General features: G+C 33.6%; 1 protein-coding gene across 13 annotated transcripts in view; it reads left to right on the top strand.

Moving 5' to 3' along the window:
• LOC129005959 (muscle calcium channel subunit alpha-1-like) overlaps window positions 1-23,977 on the top strand; it is a 332,295-nt gene that overhangs the window by 139,134 nt on the left and 169,184 nt on the right. For all 13 annotated transcript variants that reach the window (XR_008491886.1, XM_054435029.1, XM_054435032.1 and 10 more), the window contains exons 6-10: window positions 7,249-7,401; window positions 8,291-8,493; window positions 11,618-11,721; window positions 13,171-13,337; window positions 20,408-20,507. Coding sequence is in view for 12 of the 13 variants with exons in the window: in XM_054435029.1 (XP_054291004.1) it covers window positions 7,249-7,401; window positions 8,291-8,493; window positions 11,618-11,721; window positions 13,171-13,337; window positions 20,408-20,507 (727 nt within the window). In the remaining variant the exon portion in view is untranslated. The remainder of the gene's footprint in view (window positions 1-7,248; window positions 7,402-8,290; window positions 8,494-11,617; window positions 11,722-13,170; window positions 13,338-20,407; window positions 20,508-23,977) is intronic.

The following is a 23,977-nucleotide window of genomic DNA, read 5'->3' as shown; positions in this document are numbered from 1 at the left end:
TATTAGTTGCAGTATTGGTTCTGAGGTTTAAATTTTAAAAGGAGAGCTGGTCTGTTGGTTGAGCAGCTAGGGCTTCGGTTCACAAAGTAAAAGGTTAAAATCCTGCCAATCGCCAATAGTTGTAACTATGTGATAATGTTAAGACCCTTTAGTTCTAACATAAAGTGATGTGTACAAAAGTTGTAGACTGGAGCCAATCGTCTAGAATCCTAGGATGTAAATAAAAAAAAAACTGTAATGTATTCATTCCTAGGGGATAAAATCTACACCTTATAAGCCTCGGATCTGCTACAAGTCGCGGGTGTGTCCAGGGTTCAATTTAATTTAATTTGTTAATTGGCTGGGCTCAGAACATACAATTTTATAATTCACTCAGTCAATTATTGGTCATCATCATTGCCCAAATTAAAGCCAATTAACCCCCTGTCGTGTTTCATTACAATTTAAGTTGGTTTGACAAGGTAATCAATCACACGTCACCTTACCTATAATAACCGTAGGTTAGCTGTGAACTACAACTACTGCTTGGGCGTTACTTACGCTCACAAAATAAAATTACTCCTCACTAAAAGGTTACTTCACCTTTTAATAAAAGCCGATAAATCGTAAATAAAGAATAACCATAAAGGAAATTAATTTCACGACTAACAACTATACTGGGCTTCCCTGAGATGTTTCACCCGGGTGTGACGTGGAAGTGGGGAAGAGATCCCGATTAAATCAATTTTAAGTGAATTAGACTGGTTTTATTGTACTACATAAAGGACCAGAAGACGGGACGGATAACGACAAGGCCCGTCACCTAATCACTTCAATTTGACAAAAATAAAATATGTTCTGTACCAATAATTTAATGGATATGAATTATAGGAGTAACGATGGACATGAGCTGTTTCGCCCGTCCCCTAACAATATATTTAATCAAAATGCGGTAGTATACATTAATAAGTCTACACCAAGAATTATTTTTAAATCAAGAAACAACTAGTAATATTACTTAACAGTCTTGTGAAGGGTTTAACCTATCTAGCTTGGAACTGTCATAGCCAGCCAATAATTTCCATCCACTAAAAATAAATAACAATAAAGCAGCTGCAATAATAATAGAAAATTAAAAATATACTATATGTAACATCGGATTACTTACTGGTAATGTCCGAAATGGGGACGACGACTAAGTTTAATTGTACCAATAGGTTGGCTAGACCAGAGCGAGTTTAGCTTAGAAGGGGATAGAAGTGAGAGAGAAGTGACCAGCTACACGCCGCGCCAGCCGATCAAATGAATCTTGATCCTTATAAGTCTTGGAGTTCTCTCACTCTGATTCAATGATTCAATGATTTATTTGGCCATTAAGCAAAGCAACAGGCTAAGTCAATACAATACAATACAATACAATACAAAGTAAATAATAAATAGTCTCTTGATTCACAAATAAAATGCAAGTTAGATAAATATAATAATAAGGAGAAATAAAACCATGCAAAACAAAACTGTAGCAAAACCATGCAAAAATAAAAACAGGCAAGAAAATAGCCATGCAAGGCAGTCAGTGCATGAGCATTACCTATAACAATACTGGTAGTCCTACTTTATAAAATTCAGACAGGTCATGAAAAGGGTTTTCTATCAACCAGTCCTTCATTACTGCCTTGAACCTTGAAATAGGCAAGTCCCTTATGGCTACTGGTAGATGGTTGAAAAATCTGTAACCTGAAACAGGGAAGCATTTAATTGTTCTGCCCAGCCTGTGTCTATGTGCAAAAACATTTAAACAATTTCTTGTGGCATAGTTGTGTACTTGGTTGTTTCTCAAAAGGTGCACTTCATTTGCCTTAATTTCTAAAAGACATTGAAAGATATATACATTATATACAGTCGTGATGTGGTTTTGTTGGAACAGAGGACAGCAGTGTTCCAGGTACTGGGCTCCACTCAGCACCCTGACAGCCTCCTTTTGCAATACTAGGATTTTACTTACACCAGAAGAATGGCCCCAGAGCCTGGTTCCGTAAATAATGATGGAGTGGAAAAAAGCAAAATAAGAGGCTCGAATGAATTCCCCAGACAAGTCAGTACTCAGTCTTCTGAGCAGGAATATGACCCTGCTCAGCCTACCGCACACCGACTCTATGTGGTCTCCCCAGGTGAGGTGTGGGTCCAGAGTGAAGCCCAATAACTTCACAGGTCCAGTCTTTTCACATGCCATGTCCAGACTGAAGGTCATTGATTGGGTTTTGGACTCATTCAAAACAAGTTTGTTATCATTGAACCATGAGGTGGCCATGACAAGAAGGCTTTCAACCTTCGATCTAGAAATACTGAGGATGGGATCCTTGGCAAACAGGGTAGTGTCATCAGCATAAAATATGGCTCTACCAGACACATGGTAGTACAAGTCATTAATAGACACAAGGAACAGAAATGGGCCCAAAATGGAGCCTTGAGGAACACCATGATTCACAGACAAAAGAGAGGAGTTTCTACCTCTCCAAGATACTACCTGTTGTCTATTGCTAAGATAGGATCTGAGCACCTTGAGTGCATCGCCGCGTACGCCATATCTTTCCAGCTTCAGGATTAGGATATTGTGTGAAACACAATCAAATGCTCGTGAAAGGTCACAAAGCAAAACTGAGACATTTAATCTATTTTCGAGTGAGTTGAGCACAGTCTGGAGAAGGGAGTCCACTGCCGAGACAGTAGACCTGCCCCTCCTAAAACCAAACTGAGCTGGCACAAGCAGGCGATGGTCCTCAAAGTGCTCGTACAACTGTTCTAGCATAACAGCTTCAAACACTTTGGCAAATATGGGGATAATAGCAATAGGCCTATAACTACTGACATTGTCATGGGCTCCTTTCTTAAACACTGGGACTACCCTGGATATTTTCATTGCATCAGGAAAAATTCCCTTTTTCAAACAAGCATTGATCACATTTGCAAGGTGATTTGCAACATAGTGGACAAAACCTTTTAGCAGATCAGTTGACATATCAAAGTAATCTTTACTTTTAGATTGCTTGAAACTGTGAACAATTTTAATTATGTTAAGGGCAGTAACAGGCTTCCAAGAAAAGTCGAAGGGAACCAAAGGAACCTTTTCCAGGTTACATCCAGTACTGTCTACATTGGGGTTAGCCTCTTGTGAAATATTATTTACAGTGCTACAGCTGTTTACAAGTTCCTCCACAGAGTTAAGGAAATATTCATTAAAATCCTCTGCTTTAGCAAATTCACAACTAACAGGAGCTGACTTAGTCCTAGTTCCCTTAATAAAATCCCAAGCTGCTTTACAGGGATTAGGTGCCTGTGAGATAGATGAGGCAAGGTAAGCTTGTTTTGCCTCTTTTACTTTTATTTTATAATCAGTCCTCAAACTCCTTAAATAAGGTATGAGAGCAGGGTTACTTTTTGAAATATCGCTAACTAGGATTACTTGATCTCTCAACTTAGACAACTCTGAATTGTACCAGTTTACAGACTTCTCAATTTTATTGTTTTGAGTAGGCCTACTATCAGTTATCTTTGTTTTGAGTGGGACACAAGAGTCCAAAGCATACTTAATGTTGTCAAAAAAATATGTAAATGCCATATAAGCTGGAAGATAGGCCAGAGATTCATTCCATAAATTCTGATATGATTTCAACACATCGTGAAATGCCTTAACATTTGATGGGCTGAGTAAACTAAAGCTAACCTTAAAACTAAGTTTACCAGCTAACAGTTCCTCCCCATTCAAGTCAAATTTAGGTCCAGTAGACAAACTTAGGATGACATGTTGATGGTCAGCAATCTGGTCTCTGCTAACCCAAGCACGATAGTTCCAGCAGTCAAAGTTGGTTAAGAATGTGTCCAGAGATGCTTTACCTCTTGTTGGCTCAATAATACTACTATATATATTGAAACTATGTAGTAGGTTTAAAAAATCACGAGCCTCCACTTGTAGGCTTTAGTTAATCTATGTTATGGTCAGTTCCAATAACCACAGAGAGACCAAGAGTGGTGAGATAATAAAGACATTGGTTCAGAAGTCTTAAGAAAGTGACAATACTACCACTTGGTGACCTGTACATGGTAACAACAACAAGAGATAGTTCATGTATTGCTACAGCTGCAAATTCACCTTGCACTTCAATAGAAAAGTTACTCAGGTCCAAAGGTATACAGGTTAGTTCATTGCGCACAAACAATGCCACGCCACCCCAGGGGCGTGAACGACAAAAATGGGATACAAGGTTGAGATTTGAAATTTTACTATAATAGTCTATTTCATCGTTTACCATCCAATGCTCTTGAATACATAGAATGTCAATTTTTTGTTCTATGCACAGAACTTCCAAAAGAGGAATTTTGTTTCTCAAGCTTTGAGTATTTACAGTACAAAAGTTAAAGATTTTTTTACAAGCAGCACTGGGCTGACAGATCACATCCTTTTCCCTAAAAAAGTACGAGAGGGCACCGGAGGGCACGTAGTCTCGGTTTTGTCTAGGCCTAACCTCAAACTCCTTAACTAAGGCACCTACTGGCCAAAAGGACGAATCGAGAACCCTGGTAATCTCCGCTGGAGATATTCCTACTTTAAAAGAACTGTACGAGTCGTACTTCCCATGTAGCACAGATGGTTGGGCCAACGTTGGTAAATTGTGGAGCCACACAGTTGGCCAACGGTAGAAATGTCACCTCTTTAAACTGTTTTCCAGCCAACCATTGTCCAACCGTTTTATTTCACACAAAATAATAAAGATTTAGTACGAAAAGCATAATTATTAGTTGAGTAAATTGATTAAATAGTTCATAAAAACAAATTTTGAAAAAAAACTAGAACAAAATTTTTTTGGCCCAGACGGGTCTCGAACCCAGGTCCTTCGACTTATGAGCCTCTTACTTTACCACTGAGCTATCTGTGATTGCTGATATAGAGAGTTTTCAAGTGGTGAAAGAGTAGCCGACAGTTGCAATGGTCGCAATACTTCAAACATTTTTGATACTACACAGTATAATATGATTCTGTTAATCTGTTAAGGCATCATAAGTAGTTTTTTTTTTTTTTTGGAGTTAGAGAGGATACTGGTATTTGAATGATTAATTAATTACCGTTAGATTGTTAATGCTATTATAATTGCCTGTTATATGATTAATTACTCTTTCCCCTTAAATTGTTGCAAATAAGTTAAAGAATATTAATTTAAAAAATATTTGCATTATTAAAATTATTAAAATTCATTGTTGTAGCGCCGGAACTGTAATATATAAAATATCTGGTTTTACAATACCTTTATCAGTTCCAAAAAATTTTGGAAACTTTTGGAACCGATAAAGGTATTGTAAAACCAGATATTTTATTATAATTATGTTGTGAAAGCTAGACCCAGAGAATGAAAGTCGTGTAAACTCAACTATGGACCATTGTTGGTCCAACAAAAGTATCTTTTGTTGGTCCAACGGAGTGAAAAACGGTTGGACAACGGTTGGCTTGATGTATGATACCCAGCAATGCATATTAATGTATTTCATTAACAATGAACCAATGTTGGTCCACAGTTGTAAATATTGGTTGGCCCAACTACGAGATATACAGTTGGACAACGGTTGGTTGGTTGTGGAAGCTCCAACCAACCATCGACCAACTGTCCCACAGTTGGCCAACGTTGGCCCAACCATCTGTGCTACATGGGTTAGTATTTAATTTTACACACTCACCAGCTATGTTACTGTCTTGGAGGTATGAGGTAATTTCATCAGGTTTAGTGTCACTGGCCAATCTAGAAACGAACACCCAACTTTTTCTCTCAACCGCCCTAACCTTAGATTGGGAATTACTGGAATCGTTTAACTTACTCCCAATAATGATGGACTGCTTTCTATTGCTAGGTCGGGATTGTTTAGCCACTTTGGATTTCCACTCCTGATTACCAGATTTCGCGGTAGCCCTATATCTCCAGTACCTTGTGTAGCCTGAGCATAGGACTTGGCCTTCACTGTAGGTCTATCAGATAACTTGGTGTTGTTTAGGTCTAAGTTTATACACTCCTGAGAGGTTAATGGAAAGTCAGTTACTTTTACAGCAAGATCTTCCTCTTTGTTGAAAGACTCAGGTAAAACTAATTGACTAGATATATTAGCTTCTAAGCCAATATTGACATTAGGATCAACCGGCTTTGTATGTGAATCCAATATTAAATCTAGTTTGTTGTTGATGAAAGCATTATCAGATACAACTTTGTTAACAATTTTAAGTAAATTCAAAATACTTGACTTAATTTCTTCTACATCTTCAGCCTTCTCAATGACTTTTTCAAACCTAACCTCACATGCACTACAAGCCCACTTGGACTTCTTACCTAATAAACTCATATAATTGTACTCTTCGCAACTTATTTGCACACATTCAGAATGATACCATTTACGGCAGAAAAATTCACAAAAAACTCCTTTACCATCATCTAAAACAGCATTTTTACAGACTGGACAGATATCTTCGTTCTGCCCACCAGCCATGACAGTTCCAAAAAAAAAAAATTAACTGATTTAAGTCTTGGACACTGCTCTTATTTAAATTTAATTATAGGTCCAATTTGGGACCCTACAAAACCACACCAAAGATTTCAATTCAGAGGAAGAAAAGTAAAAACTCAATGATTCAAAGAAAAACTTCAAAGAATACGAAAAAACTGTAAATAAACTATAATTTTTATTAGGTTTTGTTAAGTTTTAAAAAAAATTATGTACTGAGTTTCAAATTGTCTCTTTAGAAAGTACTTGCTAAATATGTTTGAATGGATTCAAATTAATTGTATGAGATGCAATTTTTGTAATGATGTGACAAAACACATCAACAATTTTTTTTATTTGTATTGTTCTTCTATGAACAATTTTGAATTTAAGATAACAAATGTGTGAACTTAAATTATTCTGTGTACACTAAGATATTACTGGTTGGCATTCAATGTATTCTTAATATATCGCAATAGTAATAAAATATAACAAATACAATTTGGCAAAAAATGTTTTATACAATTATTTATTTATTATTTGTATATTTTTAGGACCCGATTGCAGCCTGATAACAAATATGAAGTAGTTCCATGTTTCCTTGGATTCTAAAAGGTTTCACGTGAATTTTACAGTCTTTTGTTTTTTTTACACTTTTACAATCGTATTATAAATTTGTGAATAACGTAGCCATATGTTTATATTATGACACCTCAACAGTGAATTATTATTAATTTACGTATGTTTTTCCAGGTTTACAAGTAGTGTTAAACTCTATTCTTCGTGCCATGGTGCCTTTATTACACATTGCTCTACTAGTAATTTTTGTTATTATTATTTATGCAATTATTGGTTTGGAAATGTTCTCTGGAAAATTGCACAAAGCATGTTACAACAAGACAACAGGTAATTTTATAAAATAAAAAGATGTTGGGCTAAACTAAGGTAATTTATTTTTAATTGTAACATTTATTGATAATTTATCTACCAGATCCAGAAATAACTTAGATTTGGCAAACAATTCATTTTCACCAGCAATTATTTTTGTGATTTATTTGGATACATGAATTTCATAGACCGAGTGAGCACACTCTTGAACCACGAAATAAAATCTATGTAGACACTTAATCTATGTAAGTCTTAAGTCCCCTCACACCTGGTGGAGGGCTCCCTCACCAGGATGCGTCCTAACTAAAAACCCCAACTCTTCCAAGAAATCTTATGCAGTTGATTAAACAAAGGCAGCAAATAAATAAAAGCTTAACTGGCGAATTGCTGGACCCTTCTTATACATAGGGTGATAAATCTAATAGTTCTTTGCTAATTGATTTTTTCAATAGGAATTCCCTCTTCTAACTCTTTTCTCCTGATTTTTAGGACCTTAATTTTGTTCAGCTGCACACTCGTCTGTTGGCATTAATTTTAATTTTTATTTCAAGAATAAAAAAACATTAGGATTCATTGATTTTAAAAGAACCAATTGTTTACCTTTTTGCCTATATTTTAACAATAAAATTAACAAGCCTGCTCCAACATCAAATGAAAAATAAGCATGTTAAATCTTTAAGAATAATCATTTCCTCTATTTTTTATATTCGTGTAACTCATATTTACAAGTTTTTCTTTTTTTTTACTGTGCACCGGTAATCCTAAAGTTGAATTTGACAAAGCATATCAATGATATAGGGGTAATTTTTTGTAATTGATTTAAATTAAATGTACATACATCTTCTACCTTATTTTTACTCAATCATTAAATACATTGATCTTCTTTGAACATTTAAATATTTTTCAGGTAAAATAATGGACAAACCTCATCCATGTGCTGACCCAGGAGCCTCAGGCTTCCAATGTTCCTTCTATGGAGATGACATGGTTTGTCATGATGGTTGGGACGGTCCAAACTTTGGAATTACAAATTTTGATAATTTTGGATTAGCTATGCTAACTGTTTTCCAGTGTATTACCCTTGAAGGGTGGACTGATGTTTTATATAATGTAAGTATAACTGAATGCAAATAGAAGAATATTAGCACTTATTATTGTGGTGTAATAAAATGTACGAAATATAATTGCAATTTTCCACACCATCAGTAGAACATTATTTTGTACAAACTGTTTTGTGTTATTAAAACACTGACATAAATAAAACTTTTTCCATAGCTAAAAATGTCCACTCCTCTTTTTTTCTTTATTAAAGACAATGGTTCCCAACAGGTGGTCCACAGGACACTTGAAGGTGAGAAATAATTTTTTAATGGAATTAAATTAAATTAAAATAAATGTATATGACAAATAAAACATAATAAACGTGTTGATTAGTTCAAATAAATGTCCCACCTTCAAATTCAGACTGAAATCATTGCTACAAAACAACAAACTGTATAACTGTATTTGTATTCACAACTTTCTAAAAAAATGCTGTGCAATGAGGAGATTTTATATTAAAAGTTTATGATAAAAATGTACATTATGTTCAAATATTGTAAAAATAAACATTATGTCTTTATTAATATACTAGTGGCTTGTAGGGACATAAGTCCCTAAAAAGCTCAATAATATGTAACAAATGACTCTAATATTATCATTTAAACAAACTGAGAAATGTATCATCTATCTATGTGTCAAAATAGATATCCCTGTAAGCCATATATTTTGTGTAAAATCAGTCTGTTGTTTATTTTTATTTGCCTTTGTTGATGTTATTTTCAATAAATCATTCGAATCACTACATATTTTTAACCGTTTAAGGTAGTTTTGGTCTTGTGGTTATTGGTGATAAAAAAGACTTCCCTGATTGGAATTTTGGAAATTGTCCACGTCAAATATGAAAGGGGAATTAAAGGTGTGTTTAGGTAAGCTTAGTTCTTGCCCAAAACAGCTAAATTAGCATCCCTACCCAGTTAATATTTCTAAGTGTATAGTCCTTTTGTTAAGGTTTAACAACATTAGTGTAAAGTAAAGGCATCTCATTGACCAAACCCTAGATTTGTTTTTCTGATCAACATAAAAAAACCACAATTATTAGTGTAAGTTTATGGGATGGTATTCCTCTTACAGGTGCGATTGGAGTGTAACATATTCTATCGAATTAGGCCTAAATCAGTTGATTCTTAACTCTTTTGCAAGCAACAGACATTACCTGTTTAAAATCTCCAAACAATATTGTTTTCCTCCCATTGGAGCTTGTCATAGTACTAACTTAATAAAAAAATATAAATTTCCTACCCATTCCATCTTTATTCCCAGGTTATTTTCTAAGAGTGGACGTTGAGGTTATTCCACTTCATAAAAAATATTGAATAAACACTACAATAAATCTCAAATTTAAAATAAAGAAAATGTAGGATAAATCAAGAACATATGTTTTCAAATAAAAACAAAGCAAAGTTTTCCATTTTTAATCTTGAATCGTTATTATTTAGTCAATGTGGTTATTTCATGTTAAACGTAAAAAATACACAAATTTGAAAAGTTTCACAGTAAAATAATTTATTTTCACATTCTATAACGTAACTAAAAAGTCTTATATTATAGGTAACGGTATCCCTGGTTTTATATAGTACATTGCAGTCTTGCAGAATTGACTGGCAAATAAGTAGTAATCCAATGTTAACATTGCTTGATGATAAATTTACGATCAGCTGATCAGCTGTATTGAAGTAAACAAAAATCAGCAGTAAATGGCTTCTAATGCTATTCTTATGGAAAACATTTTACGTTATATCTCGTTTTCTAGCAACTTTATGGGAATTCTGCTATTTTTCCCGAGTCCCTGGAATCAAGACCTTTAATTTAAGACCCCTCCCATTTTTCTGCGACTTACCAGACGTTCACAATTTTCTGGTAAAAATGTTGTCTTACAGAATTATATATAAGGATTCTTTTTATTGTATTTAAATATATTTAAAAATTGTTTAGAGATATAGCAAATGGTTTTCTGCGATACTGTTACTGTCAGGTTAAATAGTCCGGACCCCATCAAGTTGGAAACCACTGTTTAAAATATTAAACTCAGTTATGCAAACTTATTCACTTCAAGACTAAGATACCTGCAATTGGTAGAAACATTTTGGTCTTTTATACTATTTTAATCATACTTAAGAAAAATAAGAAAATACTGAAAGATAAATAAAGTACATAGATAAATACAGGATATGTAAGGTATACTGCTTACTTTTCATTCAGGGTTACAATTAAGCCTGGAACATCTCTTTTAAATTTTTAAACCACAATAGAAAAAAATACCAAAGTTCACACGTACGGTACTTACTGGTGATTGTAACACACACATCTGCCCAATTACCAACCGGATAACCCCTTTGGGGGACGTCCACAAGGATTCAGACAAAATTCTTAAATAGCGGCATAGGTCAAGCTGGTATCAAATTAACGGTCTCCGTTAATAAAATACAATGCCACAAACTCAAACGGACAATGGAGTCAAAAATGACAGCTGGTCAAATAGTCCTTGAATTTGCAATGATTAAATACTTGTGAGGCCTAGAAGCGGGATGAAAATCATAAACTTAAGCAGTTCGATATGCACATCACATTAAAGATCTTTATTAGTAGAATATAATTCTTTCAAATTTGAGATCAAAATATCAGCTGGGTAAAAAATGGCAGCCGTTCAAAGATTCAAAATGGCAGATTAAAGAAATATTTGAACGGCTACCGTTTTTGACTTGGTTGTCCATTTGAGTTCGGATTTCGGATTTGAGTTCGGATTCCGCCAAAGGGGTAATTGGGCAGATGTGTGCATTACCATCACCAGTAAGCATGTGTTTACTTTGGTATTTTTTTTATATTGTGGTTTAAAAGTTAATAAAGTGGTTCCAGACTTAATTGTCACCCTGTATCTGTATAATAGTTATGTTTACAATTTCCATCCAGTACCACAACGATTATATTGTTCTTTGCAATAATTTAATAACCAAAATTTGTTAGCAGACAATAAAATGGCAAGCTCTTGTCCCACTTTTTATATCCAACTAACTTATTACAAAATAATAACAAATTACTAACAATAACAAGTCCATTACAGTTTCAGTTGTTATTCAAAGTTTTCGCTACAGTTACTATACTTTGATTTGAAGCAGTCTAATGTTTTCTTTTGCAGATAGAAGATGCACTGGGAAATACTTGGCAATGGATTTACTTCATTTCAATGGTTATCCTGGGTGCTTTTTTCGTCATGAACCTAATTCTTGGTGTCTTGAGCGGGTAACTATCTTTTAAAATATTCTTTGTTCAAACAAGAATTAATATTAGTATAGCTACTTTAGCGTAGTTTTCTTGAGTATGTTGTGAGTTATATTACAACAGGGTAGAGCATACCTGATTTTAAAACGCATTCATAGCATTAGTTATGCATAAAATAGCTCCCTGTCATAATAGGTTTGTTATTAAAAGTTTGCATTAGTATCTAGTAAAGGACTTTCACTAGATACAAATACACAAATGTGTATTTAAAAAATATAAAATATCACTACAAGATCATAAAAATAGTTGCGTGCCCAAACTGCAAATAAGAAGAAAGTCTAAGGTCTTTATCTCTTAAATGACTGCAAACCCTACTAGTTTATTAACCCAGTGTATCATATTTAGTAACTCTAGTTTTCAATTTTCAACACTGATTTGATAAACTCCTTAAAGCTGCATACAGATTGACGAGACAAATGAGTATATTGTAAACATACAAAATTAAATAATAACAAATTAATTGCATTTGTTGTATATTGGTGTGTTGGTGGCTCAGACGTGACGTCGTGAGGCAGCGATGTCGTGGGTTCGGATCGTAGTCACTGCCATTACTTTTAATCAGTACCGGTCACCCTTGTACTTTACCGGCTTAACCCTTTCTTTGCTGGATCTTACATATCCAGTCTATGTGTGCTGATTGTAGATTAGTCCATGTGGACGGGAAAATGGAAGGTTAAAAGAGGCCGCCATCCTCTTTATAAAAAAAAAACAAAAAACACACATTTAAGAAGGAGAATTCTTGCTTTTGAGCAGCCTAAGAACTCAAATCAAATCAAATCAGATTTATTTCCACAATAAGTACAAAAAGAATTAGTGTTACAACTAGTAAAATACAAAGATCTAGAAGCATTACATAAATTGTTTATACAAAATTAGGTAAAGTTAAATTTAAAAAGTTATTAATTGTATAAACTTAAGTTCTAATTGAAATATATCTTCTTCGGCTAGTAATAATTAATTAATTGGAAATGAGTCTACACCTCAGTGGTCTGTGCGTAGACTCGAGTTTTGTAAAAAATTGTGAGTTTTGAAAAGATTCTGAGCTAAATTACTATTTGGAAGAAAAAAGATCTATATTATGTGCTTGGTCAGAAGTGTTTCTATAATATTCTTCTGGGGAGTTCCATGGTCCTCCTTATACATAAATATCAAATATTATTTTATTCCCTCAAACCCCCAGGCAAAGATTCCCATTTGCCCATTATGGAATAATATATATATATTTTTTTTTTCAGTGGACCAATAATTAATAGGTACTGCACTAGAGTCCATTATAGATTTACTGGTTAATACCATAAAACAATTGTATTACAACACCTGTAATGCAATTATTTTTACATTGATGTATGAGTCTTGATAATATGGTAAAGTTTATGGTGTTACTAAAATAGAAATCTTCTTTTTCCAAAGAGAATTTTCCAAAGAAAGAGAAAAGGCCAAAGCAAGAGGTGATTTCCATAAACTTAGAGAAAAACAACAAATAGAAGAAGACTTGAGAGGATATTTGGATTGGATCACGCAAGCTGAGGACATTGAACCTGAGGGAGAAGAACAAGGAAACAATCAAGATGGGAAAAGTAACTATTTTCTATTTTGTTGTTATTTTAATTTATATATTTAATATTTGTTGTTTAATGATCAACACTGTTTTCTTTCTAGGTAGATTGATATTCAGCAGTTCATTACCCTTAAAATGTTGGTAAAGCCAACTTTCTTGTCCTATTAGAGTCTAGATTATCTTGCATTTTCTCTGATTTGACCTTCCCTGAATACCAAGAAATTGTATGATATTTGTGTGTGGTATGACTGTAATTTGTATCCAGTAAAAAAAAAACCTTTTTCTGCTCTTGTCCATACTCAAGATGTTCTATGAGCCAAGGGCTTTATGACAATGCGTACCAGACAATTTGTCAAATCTTTATCCCTACCCTAACTACTTCTAACATCTTAGTTGCTATTGTTGTTACACAACCGGTGTTTACTTCATAAGTGATTATTATGGTTTATAGGCCTATGTTGTAATCAAAGCCTAGAACAGGGTTTACTCTTTATAAATAATTAATTTTAACATTTTTACTGTGGGTTTGATTATTATTTTTTTGTGTTACTCCTCCTTTCCACTTATCCGACCTTACCACAGCTAGTTTAGGTCGCAATATCAAGATTCTAATGTCTAATATCTAAAGAAAAGAGAGGTTGAAAAATTTCACCTTGAATTTGTGTATCTATTGCCGTTTAAAAGTGTATTGGATATTATGTAGGCTACAGTATAGGCCTACCTAATAAGCTGTCAACTTGTCTATGTAAACAATTTACTCATAGGAGTACGGTAAACATTGTCCACACATTACTATACCATTTCAATACAACTGCTCTAATATATGAATATAATTTTACATTTTTTACCTTCATTATTATTAAAATATTCTTTACATGTACTAATATGTATATTATATCTTATTCTTGATATTTCTTTTAACATAGTTTAATATTATATATTTATATGTTGATTCCACAGATTTTCTAGTGCCATCCAAGCCATCATAAACACAGGTTCGATCAAAATGGAAACTAGGCGTGCAAACACGCTACCTATCACTTTATAATAATCCTTTACAAGATGGTATTTTGTACTGGGACAATGTGATGCTTAATTACAAGTCCCACCTAAGTAATATCCATTTCAACAAGAGAAGCCATGAAGTTACATAATTAGACATAAAATTTTGGTTAACTACAGATATAGAAGTTATAAAATGCTTACAGTATGGTGACTCCTGACAATTATAAGGGGTATACCAGTATTTTTCTGTATATTTAAGACAAAACACCTCTGTGATAGCTCAGCCAACATATTAGTGGTTGGTTTAGTCTCTAAATTTTCATAGTTTGGGAACACTTTTAGGGTTTGAATTTTTTATGGGTACAGTAAACGTTTGGGGATGTGTAGTAGTAGTACTATAAATCTCAGTTTTCTAATATAAAAATACTTGTCTGTCTGTAATATAGAGGGATGTGTGTAATGTCACACCTCACCATTGCACCCAGTTGTGAATCAAGATATTTATAAACTAAATAGACATAGCTTTATACAAATGGGGTATTTTAAAATTAAAACTCTTAACTTTCTACTTTCAAAGAAGTTAGATGTGTAATATTCCGTACAATGATCAGAGGAAGGGACATGGACCTTCCTTATGGCAGTGTGTTGCCATTCGTCCCGCCCGATTCTGTCAGGATAGTACCAACTTTAAACCCTTTTGCCCATGTTTATGCCTGTGTTAATCCTAGAGGGAGCGGACATCCAAAAGTTCCCGTTACCCAAAGGTGGCAAATATTTGATATATGTAAATTTTGATATCGTGTAATTTTTAGATGTCCACTTACAGTATTTTTCACGCTGAATCCAAAAATAATCTAATGACTCTGCCTTCTAAATATTTAACTCTAGGCCTACTTGCACCAGAGGGGCCTAAAAACCTAGTTTGGTTTAATAAAACGGTATGGTTACAAACAATAATTCTTTGGTGTTATAACCAAGAAGTAAAGAAAAAATCATAAAATTGGCCCTAAAATAATAAGATAAACTAAATTTCGGTGACACTATCGCTTAGCGTTACCAACATAAACCAGACATAGAAAACAAGCTTCAGACTTTACAATGGGATGCGAAAGCTACTTTTGGCTACTTTGTGTTAAATAGTATATTCTGAAGATAGTAGATATCTGGCCTAGTTCTGTGTGATGTTACTAGCCAACTTTAAGCCGCGTTTACACCAAAGTTGACAACCAAAAGTTTACAACCAAAAGTTGGCAACTAAAAGTTGACAACTAAATGTTGCTCCTCACTAATTTAGAGCAACTAGTGGAAAACTTGTTGCCAAAGAATAGGCGCGTAATAATCAGTACAGTGTGTCAAGGATGTCGTCGGACGAAGAAGGTGCAACATTCCTAAACAGAAAATAATGTTTACTAGCTTTAGTTACATTATTGAATCAGCAATCTGACACATACTATCTCCCATTAGCTTGTCAACAACCGTTATCATGGATAAGTGATTAGAGTAGTAATGATATTTAATAGGTATTTAGTAACTATGTTACTATGATATTAGGTAAAATTACAAAAGTCACATTATAACTTTGGAATCGTAACTTTTACAGCAATCATCAGGCTGCAGCAATAGTGGGGGGCTGCACAACTGTATATTGTTTAGAACTACAAGGACCTCAAAGGTAGTAATTCAAGGGTGGCTACAACCACAGAAAACGTACTACTATAACCCAGAATGCCAACCGCATGGTAAAAAGCATTAAGCGTTTTCAGAGAGCTTTGCCTGTCAATCCGTAGGTAGCGCCACCAGCGTTGCCATGCAATAGCATAGCAACGCTGGTGGCGCTGCCTACGGATTGATAGGCAAAGCTCTCTCAAAACACTTAATGCTTTTTACCATGCGGTTGGCATTCTGGGTTATAGTAGTACGTTTTCTGTGCTACAACATACTAAATCTTTATTAAAGTCGTTTCGGCCATTTCCGTCAAAATCAAATTTTCCGTCTTTTTATGGGAAAATCACCATTAAAAATCAAAATCTCAAAAAAGTTCTAAAATACCTGGAGATATTATTGATTAGTACCTACATACAAATTTTAATCAAAATCAGACCACGGGCGTGGTCTGTAGCTCTGTACACATCCAGAGTTATTAGGCATAATTAAGATATTTAAATAAGTTAGAAAGATAGCTACCGTAACATTTTGCCCTATTATAATAATTCAAATAATTCAATAATACACATTTACAATATGTGTACAATATGGGAAGGGGAATAGTTCTCCACTAGTTTTCAACAAGTTGCTTGCGCAAAGCGCGTAGCAACTAGTCTTCAACTTTTTGTTGTCAACTTTCTTTGATCTTACCGACTCTCCACGGGAAACCAAAATTTAGTGGAAAACTTGTTGCTCCAATAGTTGACGACAGAAAAAGTTGCTGCATTTTGTAGAAAAAGCAACAAGTTTCCGAAACTAGTCGACAATCTGGTTGTCAACTTTGGTGTGGCTTTATGTTTAGATTGAAAAATAATAAAAAAAGATTTTAGTGATAAATTTACTATAATTGTTTGTCGAAAAGCTCTACACCCACTGAATGTATTAACCACTGTGAGACGTAATTATCATACCACCTGTATTGTTGTAAAAATAAACATTACCAATAAAAATCTATATAACATTATATCTATATGCTACATGACTACTAACGTGCTACTGGTCAAGCATGTTGAAAAAAGGGAAAAAAATCTAACCTCAACCTCTTTAGACTTAGGCCTCATCATCCAATGATCCAATCCAATCCAAATTCCAAACAAAACAAACAAAACAAAAAACAATCAAACATAGGTTAAGGTTAGGATCCATACAGTAATAATAGTTTCAGATTCTAGCTCAAAAGTAATTTTGAGTAGGTAACTCTAATATAAGATAACAATAAGTGATATTGTATTTAAAAGCTATGTGTTGTGAGTTTGTGTTGATATAATGAAAATCACCCAATAGTCTACTGTCTACTCCTACTCCTACTGAACATTGGATAGGATTTAGTTTAGATTTAGACAGAAGGCGGGAAAATTGTCCTTTAAATTTTACCAATATAATTGTACAGTATCTTTATTTTTAACTGAAACAAAAAGACATGTCTTCCGTGTCAATCAACAGAAATCTAGAACAGAAGGTAAAATAGTAATAAAGTACCTTTTGTTCGTATGTTAATGGATGCAATATTGAATAAGACAGGTCCATATTATCATTATAATGCTAATCAAAAGGTTGCTGAACCCATACATTTTTGCAAGTGAGATTCATCCCAATACGGTAATTTAAAAAGGCTAATCCAAAATCTAACATGATCTCTTAAGAGATAATTATCCATTAGGTAGACCTTATCCAATAAGTTTCTCGGCAATAATACTACCCACAACAAGTTATAAGTTAACCAAAGACTGTCCTAATTTTTTTCATTTTGACAGATACCCATTGTACATATGATTTGTTTCATTACATTGTCTTAAATTACAAGCCACATAATTATAAATTAACCTTGTTGATGGCATCATATTATCCGTGCTATATTGGTTTTAAGAGGAAGCACTACCGTAGTGTAAAAGTCCCTCTGAAACCAGAGTTAGCCTCTATTAAACACTATCACTTTGTTTTATTTAGTGATTCTAAATTCTTGACAGCCTTGTTGTCATATTCAAATCACTGAGGAAAAGTTTAGGCCTACCCATAGAATCTATAGCCTTTTCCGAGTCTCGTTTCAAGTGTTGAAGACAAAATGTCTAGTCAAAAGCTGTGTCTTAAATTTCATGAGGTTTGATAATGTTTTGGTGCAGGGTTACGTTAAGCCAATTAAGGGTGTGATTATCAAGATGGATTCGCCTTAATTAGACTATCTGGGCCCTAAATAGTTTTTTTAAATAAAATTTCAAATGATATGGATGGATATACTTAGGCCTACACTAAAGAATATTGCTGAAGAAGCTACACTAGGTGAAATTATTTTTAAGCTCTTTTTTACCCATCAAGCATGGGTATTGGTATGCTGTAAAAATGGAAATCGAGTGTTGCCACTGATCCACCTTGATGGGTATCTTTGGGGTAATGCATCACTATGACCTTAGAAAAATATACACATGTATATCAATCATACATCTAAAAAAAAAAACAAAAAAAAACAAGAAAACGTTTAGTTTTAGTTTAGTTTTTTTTTACCAAACAAAAAAGTTAAGTTATACCATGCTGTAAAGGATTATTAAATGTAGGCCTATATTTAAACATAAAAATAAATTGCACTCGGCATTGTACTAGTTTTCCACCATCTCTTAGTAGGCCTATTATTTTGTCACTTTTGCTTTCAGGAGTGTCCATGACCAAGCAATTTGGAGAAATTTGGCCCCTTTTATTTTGCTGATTTATAGCCTACTCTGCTGATAGAATAGTCAATCTAAGTAAACTATAAATAATTTTCAGATTGTGCCTACTGTACGGAATTTTTGACAAGCCATTGAAGTATCAGGAAGTTATTTCAAACATGAAAAAACTATAGCAAAATCTATCTGGCGAATTAGGAGGATTACTTTAAGAGGGCAACTAATTGCATCCCATAAACATGGAATTCTCTTCAGCCATATTGAAGGGCAAAGTACTGTATTCATACTCTGTGCCCCTGGGCCAAGGCTCATCTGGCTTATTTACAAACTGGGTCTAGTCTTACAAACAAGATTACATGTCATGTGAAACCATAGTCACCTCTGGGCACTCCTGCATGCTTTTCAGACACACAACCATTGGCCAAAGCTTTTAACAGCATGACAGTAGAAAATGTTTGTCTGATGTTGCTTTCAAAATTTGTCAAGAAAATCTATATACTTTTTAGTTTAGTAGGCTACTTGACATATGTTTTTTAATGTAATTTTAAAATCATTTTGTTTTGAACAAAACAAGGTGTTAGAGATAGAGGTTATTATCATCTTGTTTTCAACCAGTAGCCAGAAAAAGTTTTTGCACAAATAGATTTTTTACAATCTTCGTAATATCCTTTTTGAGGACACTTTGGGATTACTCTTTGGGGATAGGGCCTACAGCTTTTAAATCACTGTATCAAAATGTAGGCTATACTCTAGTACTTAGGTGATCCCTGGGCTCGGTTGGGAGCTCCAGGGAAGGTAGTAAAGTTTGTTTTTTTGATCAAAATATATCCATTTAATGAGTAAACTACAACAGTTTACTTTTACTCCATAAAATTAACATACAACAAATAAAGTGACATTTTTTGAATTTTGTCAAAAACCATTGAGCTTACAACAACACTTCAACATACAGTACTAAATTATTTCCTCTCTTAAGCTCAACGGCTGGGTAGCTGAGTGGTTATGGTTATAGTGCTCGCCTGGTAATCAAAAGGTCGCCGGTTCGATCCTGAGAAAAGTCAGTAGCTTTTTGATGGTTTGAAACTGAACCCAGCTGTTCCTGATCATTGGGCTTTAAATCAATGATCGTGACTAATGAAACCGCTGATCTTAGTCAGTACCTAACAAAGCTACACAGATCATCACACACCACTCTACACTCATCCTTCACTCATATTTGGATTAAAATACATACCTAGGTGGCGTACCCATCTCAATGATTGATTGATAATAACATGTTTAGATGGTCAAAATGAGAAACCCCAATTTTTACCCCCATGAAACCCCGTTCTCATAGTCCGATCATGCTGGTTTGGAAACTTGTTTCAATAAACCTAAGTTTGCTCTTTGTATCAAATTTAATCAAAACAAATTATCTTGCTTGAGTTGTCTTGCTAACAGACACGTATAGCCTATATGAATTTGAACAGATGGTTTTTTGGCATCTGGGGACATCAAAACTAAAAAGTACAGTATATTGGTCTTGGGTCTAGGTCTTACCAATACCATGAGACCTACAATATTGTAATATCATAGGCTATTCCCTAATTAGGAAATTGCTAAAAAACTATGGTCCCATTCATCCAGGATGTTACCTATATCACTGGTGGTCATCAGTCAACCCAACTTGAATAAGGTACATTTAAAATAACTTTCTAATTATTTACTTTTTTTTGTCAATCAGATAAAAATGACAGAGAAACAGAATCTGCGGATCGGCTTGAGGGTGATGAGGGAGAGGTTCAAGAATCATGGTTCAGGAGGAAGAAGAAGGACTTTGACAGGTAATATTACAACCTACATTTATGTTTTCTTAAGAGGGTATTCACTAAATCTTTTAATGTAAAAAAAACATCCCTGTGTGTGTGTGTGTGTGTGTGTGTGTGAACTGTTTGGTCTGCCAGTTTGTCCAATGTAAAATTTATCACCGTCATATCAGGTTATTTTGTACACTCCTGTTTTATGACAAATATCCTGTGCTGTATTTTTTATGGAAAACTGATTTTGGAGCTTATTAAAGGTTCAGAAAGAGACTGTCTATGATTCTTCATTCCATTTGTTAGTGTATGGGATGGAAAGATATGCATTCCAGTTGTTTTTTTTTGTTTTATCACTGTTAACAATATGGATGTTTTCTTTATTTGTTTTTTGGTCAGTTTATGAATTTGTTTTGGGCTATACCCAATTGAAACAGCAATGTATTAAATTACCTCTTTTTTAAAATCCTCTGTGTTTAAAGTTAGGCCTACCATGAACATTATATGAATGAAGCTATTGTAGCCTACAATGTTGGAAGGGTTTATGGAAGTTTCATGAACGGCGAGATAATGGCACCCTAGTGGAAGACATCAATAGAAATCAATAGAAAAAATCTATTGATATCACTAGATGCTTAGTGATATCAATAGATGCTCATGGATATCATTACAAGTAAATACAAACAAATAGACATCACTGAAAACTTAGTCAATACATATCACTAGACATCTATAAACATAAAACATATCAATATAGATCATTAGACCAAACAAATCGTTCATTGATATCAATAGAGAATATTTTTTTAATATGTTAGATGTAAATATAAATCAATAGACATCAATACGGGTAAATAAAATTCAAAATATCTCTAAAATGTATCACATATGAGCATTATGGATTATACAAAATATCAATGTAAAGTGGTTAAATAAACAGTAATAAAAATGTTATTTTTTGAAAAAAGGAAAAACTCTAATTTTAGGTCATAGATGTAGCTGAGGTACCTAAAACTCAATATAATTTAAAAATATATCATTTTAAAATTGTTCTAAAACAGTTACAACTTGTATTAAATCTTATTTTTTAAACTGCCAAAAACTGATTGCTAAACAATTTTAAAATTGTTGTAAACCAGTTTACAACTTGTATTAAAACTAATTTTTTTAAACTTAAAAAAACTGATTGTAAAACTATTTTAAAATTTTTGTAAAACAGTTACAGCTTGTATTGAAACTTATTTTTTTCAACTGCAAAAAACTTATTGTTAAACATTTTTAAAATTGTTTCAATCTTTTATCAACATTGTTGTAAAATGAAGTTTAAATCAAAATGTTTTAAAATTGTTATACAACAATTGTAATACAGCTTTCGACAACTTTTAACAATTTCTTTCTTAATGGGTTATTGTTAGGGATAAAAATCACTCACAAATTCATCATTGAATTCCTTATTTCTAGAAATCAATAAAAATAAATTGTACGGTATTGACACTATTCACATCACCCAAGTAGCAAGAAAACAGTTTGAACTGGTAATAAAACAGTTTCGAAACATGTTAAAGCATAATTACATGCATAGGTACATGCTTGAAATGACACAAATGCTATTGAAAAATCTTAAGTTTAATTATGAGGCCTAACACAGCTTCTCGCATTCAAACTGGCTATCGTTACTTATTCAGACATGAAGCGTCCGTGGCGTAATGGCTTAGACAGCCGACTACCATGTTGGAGTCCCAGGTTCAAATCACGGGAACACCAAGAGCTTTTTGACAAGAATTTTTTTACTTTTTCATTTTTATTTTATTTTTAGTGCATAGTAGATGTGATTCAATGTGTTGAAACAAATTAAAAATTGATTTTTAACAAGCTACAAATTATTTTCAATTAAGCTAATGACTCGGATCCTATATTTACTTGTATTGATATGTATTGATGTGTATTGATCTGTATTGGCCCAAATACACATACGTATCAATACGTATCAATATACAATTTTTGTATTGATATATATTGATCTCTTCCACTAGGGCATTCAGGCAAAATAAGTTCTTATACGATGATCTGATGATGGCTGAAGAGCCGAAATGTGTTTAATCCGTCAGGTCTAAACATGGACCATAATGGGACAGAAGGCAATTTCCCCTTTATTTATCATATTACTGGTGTGGAACCACCACAGTAAACAATAGAATCAAATCAGTGAAATTTTAGATCAGTCTGTCTATTGTTTGAGTAGTCTTATGTAGCCTAAATCATATTGTCAACAACAACAAAATTTGGATGATTACAATAACAGTGCCTTACTGCAGCAATATCATTCATTGAAGACTATGGCACAAAATGAAACCAAGTTTTAAGCAATAATTTTCAGTCAATGCACCACTCAATTGATCTTTATGAGAAATGCCTTGGGTTGTGTCCAAAATTAGTGTGTAAAATGGTGCAGAAGTTATTTTACCTAGTAACGTTTTCAATACAGAACGTGCAAGCAGACCAATGATTTCATTTTGTATATCATGATGTAAATACTCATTTCTGCTTTTTCATTGGTCATATGCGAGCTTTAAGTAGCTGATCATATCTGATAATTGAATCAATAATGTTCAAAAGGTTGCCACTTTCAGGTCCAATCTATTGAATATTTCCCTGTGGCCTCTAAAGGGCAATGAACAGTCATTTGAAAACAGTGCTGACATTCTAACTACATAAATTATCCTAATAAAAATATTCTTCCACTTCCGGAGTTCATCGGAGAGTTGGTCGACAATGGTTTTATTTTTCTTCCACAAAATATAAACCTTGCACTTATTTAAATGTGATTTGCTACATTCATGTTTTTTTTTAATTTTTTAGGCCTTGCCACTTATGAATCCCAGTAGCCCAAGACGTTGATTCTGGACTGTTACTAAATAACCAACATGGCTCACGATAAGCACCATCTAATTTTGTAGAGTAGCACAACCAGTATCTGTCCACCTTCTGTCCAGTTTATGTTGTGTAACTATAGTATTCCGATCTAAATGATAGCTTGGATACAGCATCCTTTGGGAAGGGACGGCAAGGTTCCTTGGATAACACATTTTCCTTAGTTTCCACAGAAACGGGCTCCGGAAAAAAAACAATGTTACTTGGAGCGTTGTGTCAATGTTAACCTCATCGCATTGTTCGTTAATATTGGAAATATCAGTAGTTTCGTTGTTATCATCTGTATATTTTTCTGGTTCCCCAATAGTTGTACTTCTTTGTTAAATTTCCCCATCACTGAAAACTACTTTGTTTTCAACATTAGAAATGTACTAAGTGAGTTATTTGTATAATTGGTTAAAAAAAACATCAATCTTTTGTAGTTTACCTGTCTTTTCTTTCTGAAGTTTTATTTTTTGAGCACCACTCAAATGTTTAAAATATGGTTTCTCACATTTGCCACTTAGACCGCATGCAATAGATCCACCAATCCAAAATTTAACTTCAAGTAACGACAACGAATAACA

Source organism: Macrosteles quadrilineatus, unplaced genomic scaffold (genome assembly GCF_028750875.1).
Source record: "Macrosteles quadrilineatus isolate MER2022 unplaced genomic scaffold, UCM_ALF_1.0 Scaffold_47__1_contigs__length_942521, whole genome shotgun sequence".
Lineage (NCBI taxonomy): Eukaryota > Metazoa > Arthropoda > Insecta > Hemiptera > Cicadellidae > Macrosteles > Macrosteles quadrilineatus.
This window is presented reverse-complemented; position numbering and strand designations above follow the sequence as displayed.